Raw genomic sequence first — 20,343 nt, 5'->3', positions numbered from 1 at the left:
TAATGAGCAAAGTATGATGACACATAAGAAAAGGTAGAACCGGGATCAAATAATATAGAGGCATTTATATAGCAGACTGAAACAATACCTGTAATGACAATATCGGAAGCAATAGCATCGGGTCTGCTTGGAAGTGCATAGAAATGGGCCTGACCGCCACCTGATCGACCTCCCCCTCTAGGGCGACCTCTAGCTAACTGACCTCCACCCCTAACTGGCTGGGCGGGTGGTGGTGAAGTAACTGGCGCTGAAGTCGATGACTGACCCCTCTGCTGAGATGAACCCGCAAGATGATGAGGGCACTGCCTCCACATATGGCCCATCTCTCCACACTCATAACAACTTTCAGGTGCTGGAGAGGGGGACTGAAGGGAACCTCTAGCATCAGAATGACTAGCAGATGCACTCGGCATAGAAGAGCACTGAACTGATGGAGCACGGGACGAACTCTGAGCTGGAAGGGCACTAAGTGATGACTAGACTTGATGAGAACTGTGAGAACCATGACCCGATGACGCCCCACGATAACCTGGGCTAGCTGGTTGAGCGTGCCTGAATGGACGGCCTCTGCTGTGCTGAAACTGACCTCTCGAAGGAGTACCACTATACCTACCAGATCCTCAAGGCCTCTTGGCCTCCCTCTCCTCTCACTACTGGCAACGAACAGACTCAATCTCGCGGGCGATATCCACAACCTTCTCGAAATTAGCACCAGTCACCCTCTCCCTAGTTATAAGAATACGAAGCTAATAAGTGAGGCCATCAACAAACCTCTTAATCCTCTCTCTATCTGTCAGAACTAACCAAATGGCATAACGAGCTAACTCGGAGAACCTCAACTCATACTACGACATGGTCATCTCTCCCTGACGCAACCACTCAAACTACCTGCGCAGCTCCTCTCTACGAGACTGCGGCACATACTTCTCCAAAAAGATAACGGAGAACTACTACCAGGTAAGGGGTGTTGCACCAACAGGCCTACGCCTCTCAAAATTCTCCCACCAAGTGAAGGCAGTTCCAGAAAACTGATAAGTATTGAAAGCGACACCGCTGGTCTCCAAAATACTCGTTGTACGAAGCATCCTCTGACACTTATCCAAGAAACCCTGGGCATCCTCGCCCTCTGCACCGTTGAAAGTCGGAGGCTGAAGTCTACCAAACCTCTCCAACCTATGATTCTCGTCCTCTGGCATGGCAGGGACTACATAGTCCTGAGCAGCTGCAACCGGTTAGGCTAGATGTGCCCCCAATGTCTGAAGTCCCTGTACGACCTGCTCAGGTGTGCGAGCGGCGGGAGTCTGAGTGTCTCCCCCGGCCTGAGAAATAGTTGCGGCTATAGTAACTGAAACCGCCTGAGCTAGGCTAGTGCATATTGATAGAATCTAAGCCAAGGCCTCCTGAAGACCCGGAAACACAATGGGCACAACTGGTGCTTCAGTTGGTGCTACTGGAGCCTCCATAACTGGGACTTGATCCTGAACTGGGGTGGCTAGTGGATCTGTAGGTGCTGCCCTAGCTGTTGTGCGGGCCACACCCCTTCCCCTACCGTGACCACGACCGCGTCCTTGGCCTCTAGTGGCCACAGCTGGTGGTACTGGTGGTCGTCCATCCTGACCGGTAGCACATGCCCTCACCATATGTAAGAGAATAGAATAGCAGAAGTTTAGTACTCGGATCAACAGATACGCACGACAAGAATTTCAAGAATATGAAGTTTTTCCTAAAGGTTATGCAGCCTCTCGAGGATAAATACAGATGTCTCCATACTGATCCGTGAGACTCTACTAAACCTACTCATGACTCGTAAGACCTATGTAACCTAGGCTCTATACCAACTTGTCACAACTCTAAACTCGGACCCGGTTATGATGGTGCCTCTCGTGAGGACAAGGCCAGCCGACACTTACCCATTCAGTTTTAAGCAGTTAACAATGAGAATTTAAGTCTAAAACATGATAAATAATCCAACATTTAAGTAGTCAACAGTACGAATATACGGAAGAACAACCCAACACAACCTGATACTGGGGTGTCACTAGTCATGAGCATCTAAAAATCCGGAATACTTAGAAAAAGTCTACAGAGTTTAATACAAAAACTAAAACAAGGAGAAATAAGATAGGGAAGAAACTCTGGGCTGCGAACGCCGGCAGCTACCTAGAGAATCTTCGGATCCGCCTGAGCTAGAAAGATCAACACTTGGGAGCAGGACCAAATACGCCTGAATCTGCACACAGGGTACAGGGAGTAAAGTGAGTACTCCAACTCAGTGAGTAATAATCATAAATAAAGACTGAAAGCATGAAATCACGTAAGGCACATTATAGGCTATAATAAAGCAGTAAAACAGGTAAGAACAGTGGTTTCGTAAAGATATGTAAAATCCTATAAGTTCAGTTTAAACTTCAAGAAATGCGTATTCAACAATTAAACAGGTAAATGACAGACAAATAAGACAGATAAGCACATAAAGGATACCCCTCGGGCACAATGTCAACAATACCAGCCCCTCGGGGTATATCTCACATCACAATGGGTACTCGCGCTCACTTGGGGTGTGCAGACTCCTGGAGGGGCCCCTTACGACCCAAGCGCAACATCAAGCCATCTCGTGGCATCATCACTAGGCCCTCGGCCTCATATCAACAAGTCATCTCGTGGCGTATAAATCTCAGGCCCTCGGCCTCATAATCATAGTCAATGTTTCCTCACAATATAGGCCCTCGGCCTTACTCAGTCAAAATCCTCACAAGCCACTCGGGCAATAGTAAAACATGATTTCTCAGCCCAATTATCATTTAAAAGAACATTTAAGTGTTATAACATAGTAAACATGGCTAAGTATGAAAACAGTGAAATATAACATGACTGAGTTCAAGTATAAAGTCAAAACAGTGAGGAAATATCAATAAAAGCCCCCGAAGGGTTCAAATAGTTGGCACGAGGCCTAAATATCGCATTCAGCCCAAATAATGATGATAGCAAGTAGATTTCAGTCAAATATGCGGTAAAATAATCATTTGGGATGGACTAAGTCACAATCCCCAATAGTGTACGACCCCACGCTCGTCATCAAGCGTATGTGTCACCTCAATATAGCACAACGATGTGCAATCCGGGGTTTCATACCCTCAGAACATCATTTACAATTATTACTCACCTCAATCCGATCAAATCTCCAGCCCGCGATGCCTTTGCCCCTCGAATCGGCCTCCACACGCGTCGAATCTATCCAAATCAGAATCACAGTGTCAAAATATGCTAAAGGAACGAAGCCCAAGCAAAAATAATCAATTTACAACACAAATTCCAAAATTACCAAAACCCGACCCTCGGGCCCACGTCTCGGATTCCGATAAAATGCACATCAATAGGTTTCTTATCTCCCCACGAATTCATACATACCAAAAGCATCAAAATCCATCCAGAAATGACCCCTTAAATCCCAAATTTTTGGTCTCCAATTTCAAGCCCTAGTTCTTCAATTTAGGCTTAGATTCTATGATTTATTAGGTAGATTTCACATTAGAATCGAGTTTTAGGTCCATGAATCTTACCTCCAAGTGATTCCCCTTGAATTCCTCTTCAATCCTCTTCAAAAAGCTCCAAAAACTCTCAACAATGGAAGAAATAAACCTCAAAATCGCGGACAAGACGACTATTTAAACCTTCTGCCCAAGCCTAAAATCCTTCTTCACGAACGTGGTCAAAGCCTCGCGTTCGCGAAGCACAAAATAACTTTGACCAATATTCCTCTTTCGCGATTGTGATCGCGACCTTCCCATCACGAACGTGATGCTTTACTTAGACCAATCTTCGCGATCGTGTTACCCCTCTCGCGGACGCGATGAATAATATACCTCAAACCCAGCTGACCACTTTTCCTCTACGCGAACGCGGTCCACCACACGCGAACGCGATGACCAAATGCCCAGCCCTTCGCGAACACGTAGCCTTCCTTGCGCGAAGGCTTAAATCCCAGCTTCATCAACTGACCCTTCGCGAACGCGAGGACCCACTCGAGAATGCGAAGGTCATTTCTATGCAGCACTGACCTGCAATTTTCTGCAATTCCAAACTTCATAGAATGGTCCTATTGACCACCCCAAACTCACCTGAGGCCCCCGGGGCCTCAACCAAATATGCTAGCATATCCCAAAACCTTATTCAAACTTGTACCAATCTTCAAAATACCTCAAACACCACCGAATCAACCAAAACACATTGGATTCAAGCCTAAGTTTCCAAAATCTTCTGAATTCCGCTTTTGATCAAAAACCCAACCAAACCATGTCCGAATGACCTGAAATTTTGCACACATATCCCAAACGATACAACGGTACTGTAACTCTCGAAATTTCATTATGACCCCTATATGAAAATCTTACCTACCAACCGAAAATCGCCAAAATATCAACTTCGTCAATTCAAGCCTAAATCTACTCTGAACATCCAAAACTCATTCTGATCACATTCCTAAGTCCCAAATCACTTCCCGAAGCTAACTGAACCATCGAAACTCACATCCGAGCTTTCTGACACATAAGTCAACATCTGGTCGACTTTTCCAACTTAAGCTTCCTCAAAAGAGACTATTGTCTCAAACCTTACCAAATCCTTTCCGAACCCGAGCCAACCAATCCGATCACACATAGAACCGATAAACAAAGCAATAAGAAGCAGAAATGGGAAAAATGGAGCGGTAACACATGAAACGGTCGGCTGGGTCGTTACAGTTTCATTATCTCTAATCCCACCTTTAAGCCATTCGTATTGATCCCTCATATACGTTAGGAATGATGTTGTTTAACAACTACCTAAATATGCATTCTCTCCCGAGTAACACACACTAAATAGGCACAGTCAATTGAGAGCTCTTCAACCAACTACAATAATAACGTAGTTGAACAAATAGAGAAAATATTACAGCAAATCTATATTGACGTAATAGGAAAATCATCCTCCAATAGGTTCCATCAAAACCCTAGATAACAAATTAGCTATTCATAATAGTATTCATAACTACAATACTAGAATTCATAACCAATAATGAAAATAGGAAGAAGGAAGTGAAAAACTCGTAGAAGAATTCTCCGCCTTGCTCCTAGTATGTTCTTGCCTCCTTAGGTCGAATCCCCGATCTGCACGGCGGCTCCGTGTTCTTCCTAGGTCTAAAGTGTGTCAAAAGTATGTCATCCTCCTTAAAATAGAGTTTTTACATGTATTTATACCAAGTAGGGTCGGGCCAGACGAAAATACCTTCTCTCGCACAAAATAGGACTCTGGCTCTGTAAAATTTGCACATGCGCCGCATGGGGCAACGCGCCACGCGGTGTGCTTGTGGGGAAGTTCAGAGAGTTGATTCTGACAGGCTGCACGAAATTTCCACAGGCGCACCGCGGTAGTGGGAATTCGCAAAAATGCAAAACATGAAAGTTGTATCCCTTTCGAATAGCTTTCCAACAATATATTGTGGAGCCCAAACGAAGTTCTGAGCGAAAATTTATGTGTATTTTACTAGACAATGCGTCGTATGCCCGCTCGATTCTTCGTTTCGCTCTTAACTACCATCCGTTGATCCTCGAACTAGATCCCAGCTTAATTCCTTAAAGTTTTTACTCCACTATACTCCAAATCACTTGAATTCATTCCATAATATTTATATAGCTCGGAATCACTCTTTCGAGGCATAAAATACACAATTAGTGCAAAACACTAGCGATTAAAGTTCAAAATCAATTAAAGCGCAGTACATTATAGTGTAATAAGCGACTAAAATACGTAATTATAGCCTATTATTATTACACTACTGAATAAAGATAATCCACACCTTACGAATTTGTGTTTTGACTACAGGTCCACAATCCACCAGCTGGGTGATCCGCCCATGCTGCACGTGTACGAGGACATTTCCTCCATGTCTATGGATGATATGCCCTCTTAACATATTATCAAGTTTGTGATTTTAGCGCCCACCACCAAAGAAAACTCCATTCATAAGCTCGATTAGAATTGTTGAGGGTAACATTTACCATTTCATCACTCTTTTATAAGGGTGAAAACAAAGTTGTCTTTTTTGCTAACTAAATTCTTTTTGTAGTAATCACCAAAACATCTGCACAAAATCAGAGGCGGGGCTAGGATTTTAAGTGTATGGGTTCTAAATTACAAATACAGGGTCTTCAAAAAAGTCATTGGGGTTTCTTCTACTGTAGCTCTACTGTAGACATATGAAAGTTTTATTCTTAATAAGGGTATAAGTCTAGCAGTAAGTGAAAAATGACTCTATTCCAACAAATAAGCAAATCAAGAGTAAGGGATGATGCAGTTAAACGAGACCCAAATGCCAAAAATGAATATGCTGTGCAATTTTTACTCCTTTGAACAAATGTCAAATAAATCGGGAAATGGGAGTACCTGGTAAGCTTCAAAATCATCAAAATTGAATCTTGATCGAGCAACAGTAAATTCAACATGATCAAAAATATTTTTTTGTAAACTAACTGCATCATTCTTCAAGAACCCATCCATTAACCCAAATTCGGAATATCTTCTCTGCTTTCGCTTTCCTCTCTCCTAAGTTCAATCCAGTTTTCCTCACAACCATTGGCTGTAAAAGGGGGATTTTGGGAGCTGATTTTCGCTGATTTTTGCGGGAATTTAATGGAGTTTTATAACTGAAGTTTGGTGTGTTTTGGAGCTTGAGTTTGAGACAGCTTTCACAGAGAAAAGCTATTGGTTTTCGATTGAGTAAGAAGGCTCCTTTAATGGTGGAAAATAGTATTTTGTTGCTGTAGAAGATTGAGTTGGTGCGCCTCTTTTCATCTAGGGTTTTTTAATCTCTAGGCAGAACCCCAACTTTTTTTATTTGGAAGTTGAGAAGATTAGAAGAAACAGCTAGATGTCGTCTAATTTGTGTTATTTATGCTTTCTTAAAAATAAAAACCGTAAAAAATAAGAAAATAGCTAATTGCTTTCAGCGTGATTAGAACCCGTATGTTCTCCAAGCGACCCCAGAAATCTTACCATTGAACCCAGACCCCTTTTGTTACTGGGTTCGGCAGTATATATTTTTATATAAATAGTAAATTTTTCAATATAAATACAGGGTCTCAAAAAAAGTCATTGAATTCGCCCGGACCCGCACCCTCTACCGTAGCTCCGCCCCTGCACAAAACTATAGCTTACTGAACACATACAGTTAGCTATCCTGTGAATAAAACACTACCTGTACAAGAGCTATGCACAAAACTGTGTATCATACTTGTAATTCTATGTGGAGTTCTAACACTACAAACACATGCAATTTCCCTAGCAATAGCTTCCCATCCTCTGCTCATATTCCTCTCAATTCATATGTTCAAAACATACTGGTAGACCATCTTGTAAACAAATTAATATGCTGGGAAAATGTTTAGCAGCAGAAATTAGTGGAATCTGGTAATATATATAGGATGTATACATTCCAAATTTTCCTTGTGAAAGAAAATAGTCTTTTTTATATTTTGATATTTTTTCTAACATAGTTTGGATTTGTCCACTCCACAAGGTGTATAATTAGGGGTGTACATAGGTCGGTTTGGTTCGGATTTTTAATTACCAAACCAAACCAATTGTGTCGGGTTATTAAATCTAAAGACCAAACCAAACCAATAAAAATCGAGTATTTTAATCTCGATTTTTCTCGATTTTTTTTTCATAGCACAAAACATAGAATTTGTGCTCCAAATATTTCTTTAGTTCTAGTAAGATATAACTATATAAGATATTTCCAAGAAACTAACATAAAATATAAGATGAGTCATGATATTATACGAAAAATTCAATAATAAGGATAATAAAATCGCATAAAATAAATATTATTAATAAGCAAAATGAAAATAACATAATCTTAAATTGCTAAGTTGCTAAAATAAGTACGACTAATAAATACTATTATCTACATGACGGAACACTAAAAAAAAATAAGTTGTGCATTTTATGTAAACCATGGAAAAACTAAACAAACAGTTATGTCGTTCCTAGCAATTGAATTGAATGTCTTTTATTAGCATTAATATTTATTTGGTTTTGGTTTAGGATTTGTTTGAGCTACTAACATTTAACTATAAAACTTATTGGAGCATTTGAAAATTATAAGTACAAACTTGAAATAAGACGTTAGTATTTAATAACAAAGTTAAGCATCTCATCACTTTTTATATTCTTTATTGGTTTAAATAGTTTTAATTGATTAAAGCATCATCTTTAGTTAGATCAATTTTGTTGTATTAGATTGGTATAGAAAAAAAAACATCACTCTTTAGCTGTTCTACACTGGATGTAATATATATTTTTTTTACTTCTTTTTATATCTATTTTTTTTTACTTGGTTCAGAGAACATAACAAAGAAAAAAGAAAGAATGGGCTCTACTTAAAAAAGACATTGCACCAATTAAGATTTTATTGTTTTCACATTCCTTTGGTTGGAATTTCTAATTCTTAAACCAACAAGAATACAGAAACTTGGAAAGAGAAAAACAATCTAACAAAAACTAAAATGGAAAATAAAAACCACCTCATATTCTGACAACAGAACTCTGCTCTTACAAAGGGGATAACAACATTTGGTCCCGGCAGGGCTCGAACCCGCGACCTTCGGCTTGTAAGACCAATGCTCTAACCAACTGAGCTACGGCACCCTACATTAGAGGAGTTAATCCATCCATTTTAGAATTTTTAAGAGATTGCGTAGGATCTTGAGAGTAAAATACTCCTCCATTTCGAAGGATATATTATGAGAAAAGAAGAATTATATTACAACGTGATACTTATTCAGAAATTACAATAAAATGCAAATCTGCCGATTTTTTTATGAAGACATATTCATCTTGTCCATGTAATTAAAGATATGAGTTACGAATAGTACAATTCTATGAAGATTCTCATCCCACTCAATCAAATTGACTAACGTAATGTTTGAATGAGAATGCTGTTGTTAATTGTTTAATTCAAGTGTATATTTAAATTGTTAAACGGTTAGTTTTGTATTTTAAAATAGGATGAGATATGAGAAATAACTAATTTACGTAATGGTATGAATAAAATGTTTTCAATACAAACTTTTTGACAAGAAAGAATACTTCCAATTTTAGATATGATGAAGTAATTAATTTATAGTATGAAGCTCTTGAATTTAACCTTTAATATTGAATAGAAAAAGACAAATATCTAATTATCTGGACTTTCTTTCCGAAATTATTATTCTTTAATTAAATAATTATAAGAGCATAATTAACGAGAGTTTAACTTTTATACATAACAATATAAAGTATGGAAAAGGGTCAAATATGTCCCTATACTATTGAAAAAAGTTTAATATTGCCCTCCGTCGTTATACTATCAGTCCAAATATATCTCTGACATCATAAAAGTGGTACAAACCTACTCTTCCTCCGTTAATTGCCTCCCTGTGACAACATTTCATTGCTACCTCACCATTATACTCTCATTTCCATCCCTTCCCCACAACCTTTCTTTCATTTTCATTTGAAGAAAATCACAAATCATAGATATACAAACAAATTATATCAAAAGAAATGCTAATAGCTAAAGATAATATGAAATAATGTGAACTGAGAAAATTTTGATTTTGCTATTCAAAATTCATGCTTATACGAACGAAAATACATTTTGTTTTATATAATAAGCTAAGCAAAGATACAGGCAAACAAGTTTAAGGTTTCAAAATTGACCATGGTGAGAAAGAAAAACAACCTAGACACGAGAGTTAATTTTTATTGTTTCTTTCTCTTCAACCACATTTCTGTAATGCTACCATTTTTTCTCTCTTTACGTTTTATGTTAAAATAAAAGTGGTACTAAATTTTCCCCAAATAGGTCTTACAAATTCAGCGACAACACATGAAAATGCAAAATAAAACATAAAATTGTAAGATCAAGTGAAAGGTACGTACAATTTCAGGATCGGCCGGAGAAGCAACAGGTATTTTGAAAAGCAAGAGGAAGTAGAGGCAGTGAAGTCTTCAAAATAATGATAGAACTTTAAAGTAATTGAACTTGGTAGCTGCAAACATGGTGAAATGGTGAGGTAGCAATAAAATGTGCTATAGGGGAGGCAGTTAACGGAGGAAGGGTAGGTTTGTACCATTTTCATGATGTCAGGGATATATTTGGACCGATAGTATGACGTTAGGGATATATTTGGACTGATAGTATAACGGAGGGTAATATTAGACCTTTTTCAATAGTATAAGAACATATTTGACCTTTTTCCGTATAAAGTATTTAGGTGATGTTAGTTACGTGAAATTTAGGCAAATAAATCTGCTATAACAAGTTAAGTACACAAATAATATAAAAATCATTCACACTATCAATATATACAAATTAAATTCTAACGACAAAACAATGTTTTTCCACAGTAATAATAATAACCCCACTTTCGTTCTATTGGGTCCAAAATGTTGCTTCCCAGATAGTGCGACAAAATACACATAAATGCGATAAAGAATCTTAACATGGTTGTCAACCTTTAAGAATGTGCACTTTGTCGTATCTTTAAATAGTGGTGATCTAGAATAAACATATATATACTTGTAGCAGATAATATTGAAAATATATTATTCGAATGTTAACCATTATGTAGTTTTCGTGGAAAAGAGATTATTTTAATTATGGAAGCTCGACAAATACACTTATCCTATAGACAAATAGAAAACACTAATTGTAAGTCTTTCTTTTTTAAAGAAAAAAAGATAATACTTTTTATTTATTCTAAATCTATAACGATTATTTGACAGAAAACGAAAATCACTAACGATAATATATTTTAATTTAACGTGACAACCTCACTCTTAAACATCTTTCAACTATAATTCTGAGTTTTGTTATATATGTCTACCAAACTCAATAAATAAACCATATTCAATTCTTTTTCCCTTAGGTACATAAGTCGGAGAAAGAAAACTGGAAATCAGAACTGCAGGTGCAGCTATGAAAATGAACAGAAAGAAGAAATGCATATGAACATACACTAGCAACTGTTATAAATGTAATATGAGCCAATTTCTGTTAGCAGAAACAATTAAGACAAATAATTGCAATCCTTTCTAATTTGAGAAAAATGTCAATCAATCAATCAATGGATTGATCATCCCTTTACACAAAAATTGAAGGGGGGAGGAGGAAAGAAAATGGGAATATGTAAGGATTGACCAACATGAGAATGCAACCAATAGGAGAAAAATTAATGGAAGGCAAAGAAATAAAAAGAATTGAAACCAAGACACATGTACAAAAATTTCACACAGATATGGAACACAAATCTTCAACAACTTGTCTGATGTTAGGCCTTTCATTTACTGGTAGAATACACCTTAATGACACAGCTAGCAGATCATCCATTGCTTTGCACTGTTCTTCTCCTCCTGCAATATCTCTATCAATACAGTCCATTCCTCTACCTTCTTGATCACACAACCGAACCCAATCTGTTAAATCAACTGCACCTGATTGCCCCGAGATTATGTCACCAGCGCTTCTTCTCGTGAGCAATTCCATTAGAATCACGCCAAGAGCGTATACATCAGCCTTAAACGATGGGATAGGTTTCGTTGCAGTAGCAAGTTCGGGAGCGCGGTACCCAAGAGCCCCTAGGTTCAATATCTGCTCTGCAATCCCTGCTGGAGTCATCAAGCGGTGGAGACCATAATCTGTGAGGCGGGCACTGTAATCAGCACCAACCAAGATTATATTAGTCGGCTTCAAGTCTCCATGAGGCAGGCTTCTCTCATGCAGGTATGCCAAACACCGAGCAACTTCTACAGCGACTTTCAACCTCTGGTTGAAGGATAACGGGGAGTACCTCCGAGGGGTTGTCTCTGTAAAGAGTAGACATTCACTAAAAAATTAAACTGTGAAAATGTTAAAAAAGAAGTTCCCAGCAAACCCCATGCTTCTATAAGTAAATCAGTCTTTGTTGAACGCTCGGATTGACATCCAGGAATTTTAATGATGCTATGACAAAGCTATACTTTCCAGATTTATAAAGTTTTTTCATCATGATTAATGAATGATTCCAGAAGAAGTAAAAGGGAACTAAGCGAAATGCTCAGCAATTACTACAACATTCTAAGGCATTTTAACTATATGGTAGAATAGGTCTATTCCCTAATTTGATGGGCTTCCGATGTATGGCCGTCGGAGTATGTCAATTAGTGAACCAAAGAGCTCTTGCACGTTTCTGGAATTCTTGAATGTTCTCAGATGAAGCATACAGATCTTTGCAAACATTCAAACAACATAATTTGTAAAGAATATTCAGATTCTACAAATGCACTCTTCTTTTATTTTTCCTTTTTCCTTTTGATCAACGACTCTACACCGCATTCAATCAAAAGAGACCACATCTCTAAGTAAGATCTAATCACTATCTTCATAATAAGACATGTAAAGGAAGCACAGTTGCAAGAGGCCAAGCCAACTTGCAGCCGAAATTTATCCTCTCCACATTTTTATCACTATGATCCCACAAAAAACATGAGAACGCAGCAATAAGAAACCACCACTAGAAATAAGCTCTGCTGCTTTAGAAACTATCTATGCCGAGGAGAGCAGACATTGATCCCAACACAGGATAATTATCCACCAGATCAGCAAAAGAAAACTTTTTAATAATAGTAGCCAAACAAAAATGAACGTGGATAATAAGTATTGAAGTTATTCATAAATAAATCTTACCATAAAGATGCATTGCCAAGCTATCTCCTGCTATGTAGTCTGCTAGAATGAGCCTCTCTTGTTCCCGAGGACCCCAGTAATATGCTCGTAAAGGAACAGCATTTGGATGCCTGACAGATCCGATCTTTTTAACTTCCTTTGCAAATTCTTTCTTGTTTTTTACTAACCCCACCCGCAACCACTTGACAGTGAGAACGTGACCACTATTTAGAGTAGCTTTATACAATGTACCATGGCTACTTCTACCCAGAACTTCAGCAGGCGCACGAGATAACTCCTCAGCAGTAAATGACAGTGAACCATCCAGGAAGAACAATTCCCCAGCCAATCGATCAGGTGAATACACATCCAATGTCACTGGTTGTTCAATTGTGTCAATAAAACGAGGGGAGGAACCTATTGGAGAGTCTGGCGAGGATCTCCGGCCAGATGTTGTAGGATGATTACCTACGGTGTGCGAAGTTGCTGAACCTGCAGTTACTCCCTCTGGAAAAACATGCTCAACAATTTCTGTACCAGACTCAATTTGCCCAGACAGCGATCTTGAGTTTGATGTGAGCAAGTGATCATTAGAGAAACTCAACGAAGTTGGGGGCGGCTCTGAGGAGCCATGGAACTTGAAAATAGCAGGCCGATTGAACCTTCCAAGTTTAACATCTCTTCCAGCGGATTGGCCATTAAATCCACTTCGCAAGCGGGAATCTTGGGCCCGAGCTCGACGGTAAGCGAAGAGAACGAAGGCAATCATCAAAAGAGCTCCAACTGAGGCAACAATAATTGCCACTTTGATACTGGATTTCGAGCTGTGATGGTGCGGACTACTTTGATCAGGAACGCCATGATTATTATGTGGCCAGTTGCTCGGGAAGATCAAGAGTGAGTTTCCAGGATGAAATGAACTATCAGAAAAGTTTTTCAAGCTAATAGGGACTGTACCACTTAGATCATTGTAAGACACATTAAAGACCCTCAAATTCGATGAAAGATTTTCAGGGATTCTACCCGTAAAGTTGTTTTTAGATACATCAAGGAATTCCAAACTTCTAAGTTTACCCAATTCGCTGGGCAGCATGCCTGATAACTGATTCTTAGCAAGATTTAGCACTTGAAGCCTCCCCAGATTGCCAATGCCAGAAGACAAATTACTTGTCAATGAGTTTTCTGAAAGATCAAGAGACTCTAGTGCCGGGTATGTTGGTTGAAGAAGTAATTCGCTACTATGAGAGCCTTCAATAGGAATTAATCCTGACAACTGATTTCCGGACATATTGAGGTTCATTAATGTCATTGAAGTGAACAATGTAGGTGGAATAGGTCCACCAAGTTTATTGGTGCTGAGATCAAGTGTAACCAGTCTTGGGTAGGTGCCCAATGATGGAGGTAAGTTTCCCTCGAGAGAATTGTTTCCGAAATTAAGAGAAGTCAAACGTTGAAACTGAGAGGTTATATTGGGAATAATTCCAGTCAACCTGTTTGAACTCAAATCAATAGTTTCCAGATTGCCTCCCCAGCTCTCAATAACTGAAATGTTATCATCTAGCATATTTCTGCTCAAATCCACAACTGCACAATTTCCAACAGAAGATGGGAGTGAACCTAACAGGTGGTTTGATGAAATATTTAGAACACTCAAAGTTGTTGAATTGACTTTCGGAATTGAACCTGCATGCGTCGAAACGAAATATTAAACTTTAACCTTCACTTTAGGAGAAGTTTTGAGTCCAAAAGGAAATGGATGATATTAGATAGGACCGTGTGCATTGCTATTAAACATCCAATTTAACTTTCAGCAGAAGTCAAAGTAAACTATTCTGTCTAAAGAATATTATAGAAAAACTATATACCATAAAACAAAATAAAGAAAAAGAAAATCACTGAGACAAGTACATAACTATCTAGCTAATCTAAGAGTCAATTCCTCAAAGAATAAATACAGGAATGAGAAGAATTAAATATCTTTCAATAGTCAACCGCACCATTCAATTTCTGAACAGAGGATCTCCACGTTTAGGCTCTAAAAGGAACCATGATTTGGCCCCTATGATGAAAGATATCCAAGTGTAACTAAAAGAACATGAAACTGTGAACCCTCTTTTCTGTTTCTCACGGAACAGAACAAACCTCTTCAGAGGGTCATCAAGGTACATCTGCTCTTCTTCTTTTCCCCTATCAAATCTCACCGATTTTTTTCCACTAATTTAAGTACTCGTTTAATAATAATGCAGTATGATTCTGACAGAAAGAATTAATCCCCCCCCCCCCAAAAAAAAACATCATCATGAGCAGCAAGAATGCTACACTGGAGGAATGGGGAACCTCTACACGGGGTAACAAAGGATAAGTAAAGAGAAAAATGAACATATTAAGGACAAATAGATTGCTAATGAGATAAATGTCATTCATTTTAGGTGCAAATATTGTGCTATAACATAAGATATTGAAAGCAGAGAGAAATTCCATATTTTCAAGTTTTCAAGATAAAGAAGAAATATCGCTCCAGCAAAGCTTGCCATGAATTTTGAGCTATACAGCATGAAATTAAACCATCGCAAAAAGACTGTATTGTGGCTACTAAATGATACAGTCGTGCAACTATTCCATTAGGGGCTTCTATTAATTTTACTAAACCAATTAGGAAACCTCTTAGCTTGACTACTTTTTGTCAAGAATAAAAAGTAAGTCCTATTTAACATGCTTTGCTATTAAAAACTCCTCTACCAAATCCACGTTACTCAAGATCTGTTGAGGCAAACACAAAGACAGGCAGTAAGAAGTTGTTCTAAATTCTCCCAAAAAACACATTTTTATACTTGGCATAGGCCGAATGACCTTAAAAGATTTTTATTTTCTGCGATATGTATAGCCAAACACTACTCACGCAAGAAAACTAATTACAACCTGACAAGTAAACAGAAAGAACAAGTTTTGGCATTCACAACTGTAAAGTTCCAATTTGGTAAAACACAAGAAAGTTTCCAATTCAAGTCCACCACCAAAATTTAAGAGCCTTGAAGTTTAAGGCATGCATAACAAATAATATACAAATAAAAGTTATATATTTAATTAAGATCGTTCAACAACAAAAATACTGATCCAAGAAATGCAAATAACCTGAAAATCCATTGCCACTAAGATCCAGTTCTTCCAATGGAACCATCCCTTGCAAAAGCTCCTCAGGAATCGACCCGAAGAGCTGATTATTCCCAAGCCTTAGAACCCTCAAATTAGGCAATAACCCGAAAGACGGAAGCTCTCCCATTAAAGCATTATTCCCCAAATCCAACACTCTCAAATTCACAAATCTCTGCAACAAATCTCCCCTAAAAAAACCACCATCCAAGTTATTATGACTCAAATTCATAATCTGAACTGTTGCAGCCAATGCAGATACATTATCCGGTCCCATATTCGAAAACGACCCGAAAAACGAGTTGTTACTCAAATCAAGATGCTCAATATACCTCAACTCATAAAACAACTCCTCAATATCACCCCAAAGCCCATTATTATGCAAATCCACTACTCTCAACTGCTGAAGACTACTAATTCCACTAGGGTAACCCCCTGTAAAATTATTGTTACTCAAATTGAGGTAATTCAAACTCCAAAGCTCGTTAATTCTGGCCGGGATTGGCCCATAAAACTGGTTACCAGACAGATCCAAATGTTGAAGAGTGAACATGGAACCCAAAGCGGGTACAACCCGACCCGTGAAAAAGTTACCCGAAAGACTGAGATTTTTGAGCTGTTTTAGCCCATTCAGAGTAGAGAACTTCAAGTCACCCACTAATCCAAGCCCGTCAAGTACAATGGAGATAACTGAATTTGAGTTGGTGTCACAAACGACGCCGTGGAATGACTTTGGGCATGTTGATGGATCTGACCCGAGACCCGTTTGGCTCCATGTGTTGAAGATTTTGCCTAATGGGTCGTCTTTTATGCCCTTTTTGAACTCCAAAAGTGATCGAACTTCTTCTTCTGAAGCAGAAGAGGCGTTGAGGTGGAACAGAAGCAAAAGGAGTAGTAGAGAGAGATATTGAGAGAGAGTCATAATGTGAGTGAAGTTAAGTACTAAGAATGAGGCATTGAGATGAAAAAGGAAAGTCTGAAAAAGGGTAAAAATCAGAAGGAAGGTGGACTATGGAGAGAGCACCATGGAAATTCAAGAAAGCTCAGGAGAGAGAGAGTGTGTGTGTGTTTTTGGAGAGGTGGGTGGTAGGGGGAGGGGGTGGGAAAAGAGTTGGAAAAGGGGAATAAAAGAGGGAAATTAGGGTTTTTATATTAGGGGAATAGAGTGGCAAATGAGTTGTGGTGTCTCTTTTGTATTGGAATGGGGTGTTTTTTCATTAGAGAAAGGGGTGGTGGAGTAATGGGGTTGGGGTGGGCAGAGGGTGGGGTAAGGAGCAGAAGTGGAATTTAAAATTGATGTGTTCGAAATTTTAATCATTTTAAAATATATATATAAAATTTTAATCAAAGATATTGAGTCTAGTCGAGTCGTAGTGAAAACTTTACCTCCGCCCTTGGTGGAGGGAGCATCAAAGTGAGGTTTTAATATTTGGGAAATGAGTTGTTTTGTAGTGAAAGATGAAGGAAGATTGATTTTAATAATAATGACATTTGACAGAGAAGATTTTTATTAGTTGTAAATTAGTATTAGTATCCGCGCATCATTTGACAGAGAAGATTTTTATTAGTTGTAAACTAGTATTAGTTGCGCAGATACAAATCATGTCAAATTATGATGTAGATTGTTTGAATTATGTGCAAATAACCTTAAAATGTAAATTTCTCGGATAAAAATTATATAATATTAGATATTAATTATAAAACAGGATATGAAATTATTGTTCAAATCTCGTAATGGACTACCTATTTTTTTCATATACGCAGCAACCTAGCCCCTTGATTTAGTACTTGCATTTCGTTTCGCTGTCAATATTAAAGAATACTAAACATGTGATATTGTGATCTGTCTTGTTTGAGCATATTAGATCATATTATTTTAACAAAATTCTTAGTATCACTTTGTTTTTATCTAAAAGTCAAAAATGTCTTATTCATCACATCATAAAATGTCTTATTCATCACTTTGTTTTTACATTATTTTACGCATATTCATTTTTCTTTTTGTTCTTTATAGTTGTTGCATTATTTATTATTTAATATTATTATACTATTATATAATTTTTTATTAACTTAATAATTAAATTAATGTCTTGTTTATTATCCTTTTAATAGTCTTTAATAAATATAAATGTTTTATTCTTGAAATTTGGTATATTTTTATGCTTGTATCATCTTATTCGAAATTTTTTAATCATTTAAATTTATGAGTAATATTTTTTAAATATAATTTAGTTATTTAATTTATTTACTATTAAATTAATTTAAAGTATAAGTATCCTCATATTGCCTCTATTTTTTTATACATTTTCTTCTCTACTATAATTTTTCATTAGTTTTTACATTAATGTTTTATCTATAATCAATATAATATTATATTTTATTTTACATTGAACTTTGAATTGGTCTAAAATACTAATACATAAGTTACTTGATTATTATGTTCCAAATGTATTGAGTTCTCTTATAATTGTTTTCGTATTAGATGCAGTTAACTTTTCTTTCCTTTTTAGCTTTAAGATATAAATTTAATTTTTAATTTTCCTTAGTAAATTACCTATATTAGAAATTTATTATGTATTTTTAAAAAATTTATTTTAATCATCGAAAAATATTTTTCTTAATTGTTTGAATATATTATATCTAATATTATAGTAATATTTTTACTGTCATTTTATTTCTTTACTTAACATTTTCAAAGATAAAAAAATCATGAAATAAAAAAGATCTCATCTCAAATTCAAATAATTCTTATAATTCTATTTTCTAAATTGGACAGCATTTTCAAAAAAATTATGCTATACTTTCAAACTTAAACTAACTACACTCAATTCAGATATTAATCATAGAAAAATATTTACTTAATTGTTTGAATATATTATATTTAAATGTTGTAGAAATATTTTCATTGTCATTTTGTTTCTGTACGTAAATTTTATTTCTCTTTTATCTGTAAGATACATTTAATTTTTTATTTTCATTAGTAAAATTACCTATATTAGAAATTTATTTTGTATTTTTAAATTTTATTTGTTATTATTTTTCATAAATAAGACTTCAATTTCGTGATATTTTTCATAGTCTGAGCATTCTCATCATAGTATTAAGAACTTTCTAATCTCAAATTCAAATAGACTTTCTTTTCATTTCTAATAGTGAACTTTCAATAATTTAACATAATTTTGCTAATTTTTAATCTAATATATATTCTTGGCTTTTCATTAACTTGTAACTTTATTTAATATCATTATCAACTACTATTCTTTAATATAATATAGATAAATATATAATTTTCTTAATCATAAAATAATATTTATTTCGTTTTAAAAATATTGATCGAACATTTAAATTATTTATATTTTATTAATATTTTTAATTATTCTTTATTTTATTTTCTAAACTTTTGATTTATAAATATTCTCACATTCTTTCTAATTTAGTTTTGTTATTAAATATTTTATTTTTTTATTTTATCTATTAGACTTGAGGTACGTGGACTTATCCATATTATGAATTTTCTTATCATAATATAAAAAACTTTCTCATCTCAAATTTAAATAAGTTTTATCCTTTTTCTCTATTATAAAAATCCGAATTTTTATTTTTCCTCAATTTTTTCTTGATTTTTGATGTTATATTACTTAATACCTAATATTATTACATTATTTAAATTTAATATCTATTTCTACCACACTCATTCTAATATATTATAGATAAAAATTTAAAAAAAAATTCTCTTCTCATATTCAAATAATATTTAACATTCTATTTTCTAAATCAGACCGTATTTTCAAAAACTAAGGTATACTTTCAAACTTAAACTAACTACACTCAGTTCAAATATTTATCATAGAAAAATATTTTTTGAATTGTTTGAACACATTATATTTAAATGTTGTAGCAATATTTACGTATAAAATATTTGTTTGCCCAATTTATCAATGTTAATATGACTTTATTATTCTTGTTATTAAAATACTTTGTATTGATTATTTAATTTTTTTTTCTTACCTTATAAACAATTTGTATATTTTATGTAAGATCTTATTTTGATATTTGAATTTATTTAATTTTTAAACTCAATATATCTTTAATATCTTAAGTAAATTATAGTTTTATTTTATATTTTAACTTACACCAAAGTATAAATAGTAATAGGTTATCTCAATTTACGTCTTTCTATATTTTTTTATTTTTTTCTATTATAGTTTTTTAATTAATTTTTTACCTTCATATTTCTAGCTAATATAGAAGAAAATCTATGAGCGGATCAATATATAGATATAGATATAGATATAGATATAGATATAGATATAGATATAGATATAGATATAGATATAGATATAGATATAGATATAGATATAGATATAGATATAAATAAAATATACATATACATATAAATATAGATATATAAATTAGATTTGTCTAATATCTATTTAGATTATGTATAAGATTCTTTAAACTACTTCCAT

At 35.6% G+C, this 20,343-nt stretch overlaps 1 protein-coding gene, 1 long non-coding RNA gene and 1 other non-coding gene across 4 annotated transcripts; all 3 read right to left on the bottom strand.

Moving 5' to 3' along the window:
* Positions 1-1,956: 1,956 nt before the first annotated feature.
* LOC138891119 (uncharacterized) lies at positions 1,957-6,869 on the bottom strand. The gene is made up of 2 exons (XR_011407432.1): positions 6,421-6,869; positions 1,957-2,230 (listed from the first exon to the last, which is right to left on the bottom strand). It is a non-coding gene; the product is annotated as an uncharacterized lncRNA (long non-coding RNA).
* A 1,742-nt stretch (positions 6,870-8,611) lies between these two features.
* On the bottom strand, positions 8,612-8,685 carry TRNAV-UAC (transfer RNA valine (anticodon UAC)). Its single transcript has one exon. It is a non-coding gene; the product is annotated as a tRNA-Val (tRNA).
* A 2,405-nt stretch (positions 8,686-11,090) lies between these two features.
* LOC104216871 (probable inactive receptor kinase At5g10020) lies at positions 11,091-17,018 on the bottom strand. Of its 2 annotated transcripts, none has more exons than XM_070174646.1 (3): positions 15,857-17,018; positions 12,746-14,308; positions 11,091-11,886 (listed from the first exon to the last, which is right to left on the bottom strand). In XM_070174646.1, the coding sequence occupies exons 1-3, from the start codon at positions 16,794-16,796 to the stop codon at positions 11,309-11,311; spliced, it is 3,081 nt and encodes a 1,026-aa protein (XP_070030747.1). In that variant the 5' UTR covers positions 16,797-17,018; the 3' UTR covers positions 11,091-11,308. The 2 variants fall into 2 exon arrangements, with proteins under 2 accessions (XP_070030747.1, XP_009765309.1); XM_009767007.2 differs by having other exon boundaries at positions 12,746-14,407; positions 15,857-17,017.
* Between the last annotated feature and the right edge of the window lie 3,325 nt (positions 17,019-20,343).

Source organism: Nicotiana sylvestris, chromosome 5, assembly GCF_000393655.2.
Source record: "Nicotiana sylvestris chromosome 5, ASM39365v2, whole genome shotgun sequence".
NCBI classification, from domain to species: domain Eukaryota; kingdom Viridiplantae; phylum Streptophyta; class Magnoliopsida; order Solanales; family Solanaceae; genus Nicotiana; species Nicotiana sylvestris.
This window is presented reverse-complemented; position numbering and strand designations above follow the sequence as displayed.

What these genes read in the sequence shown, in the direction of transcription:
- LOC104216871 (XM_009767007.2), bottom strand. Translation starts at nt 16,796, where the DNA reads ATGACTCTCTCTCAATATCTCTCTCTACTACTCCTTTTGCTTCTGTTC. An exon ending in TAGTGGCAATGGATTTTCAG is followed by an intron (nt 14,408 to 15,856) that starts GTTATTTGCATT and finishes CGACGCATGCAG; the next exon opens with GTTCAATTCCGAAAGTCAAT. An exon ending in CTTGGCAATGCATCTTTATG is followed by an intron (nt 11,887 to 12,745) that starts GTAAGATTTATT and finishes TACTCTTTACAG; the next exon opens with AGACAACCCCTCGGAGGTAC.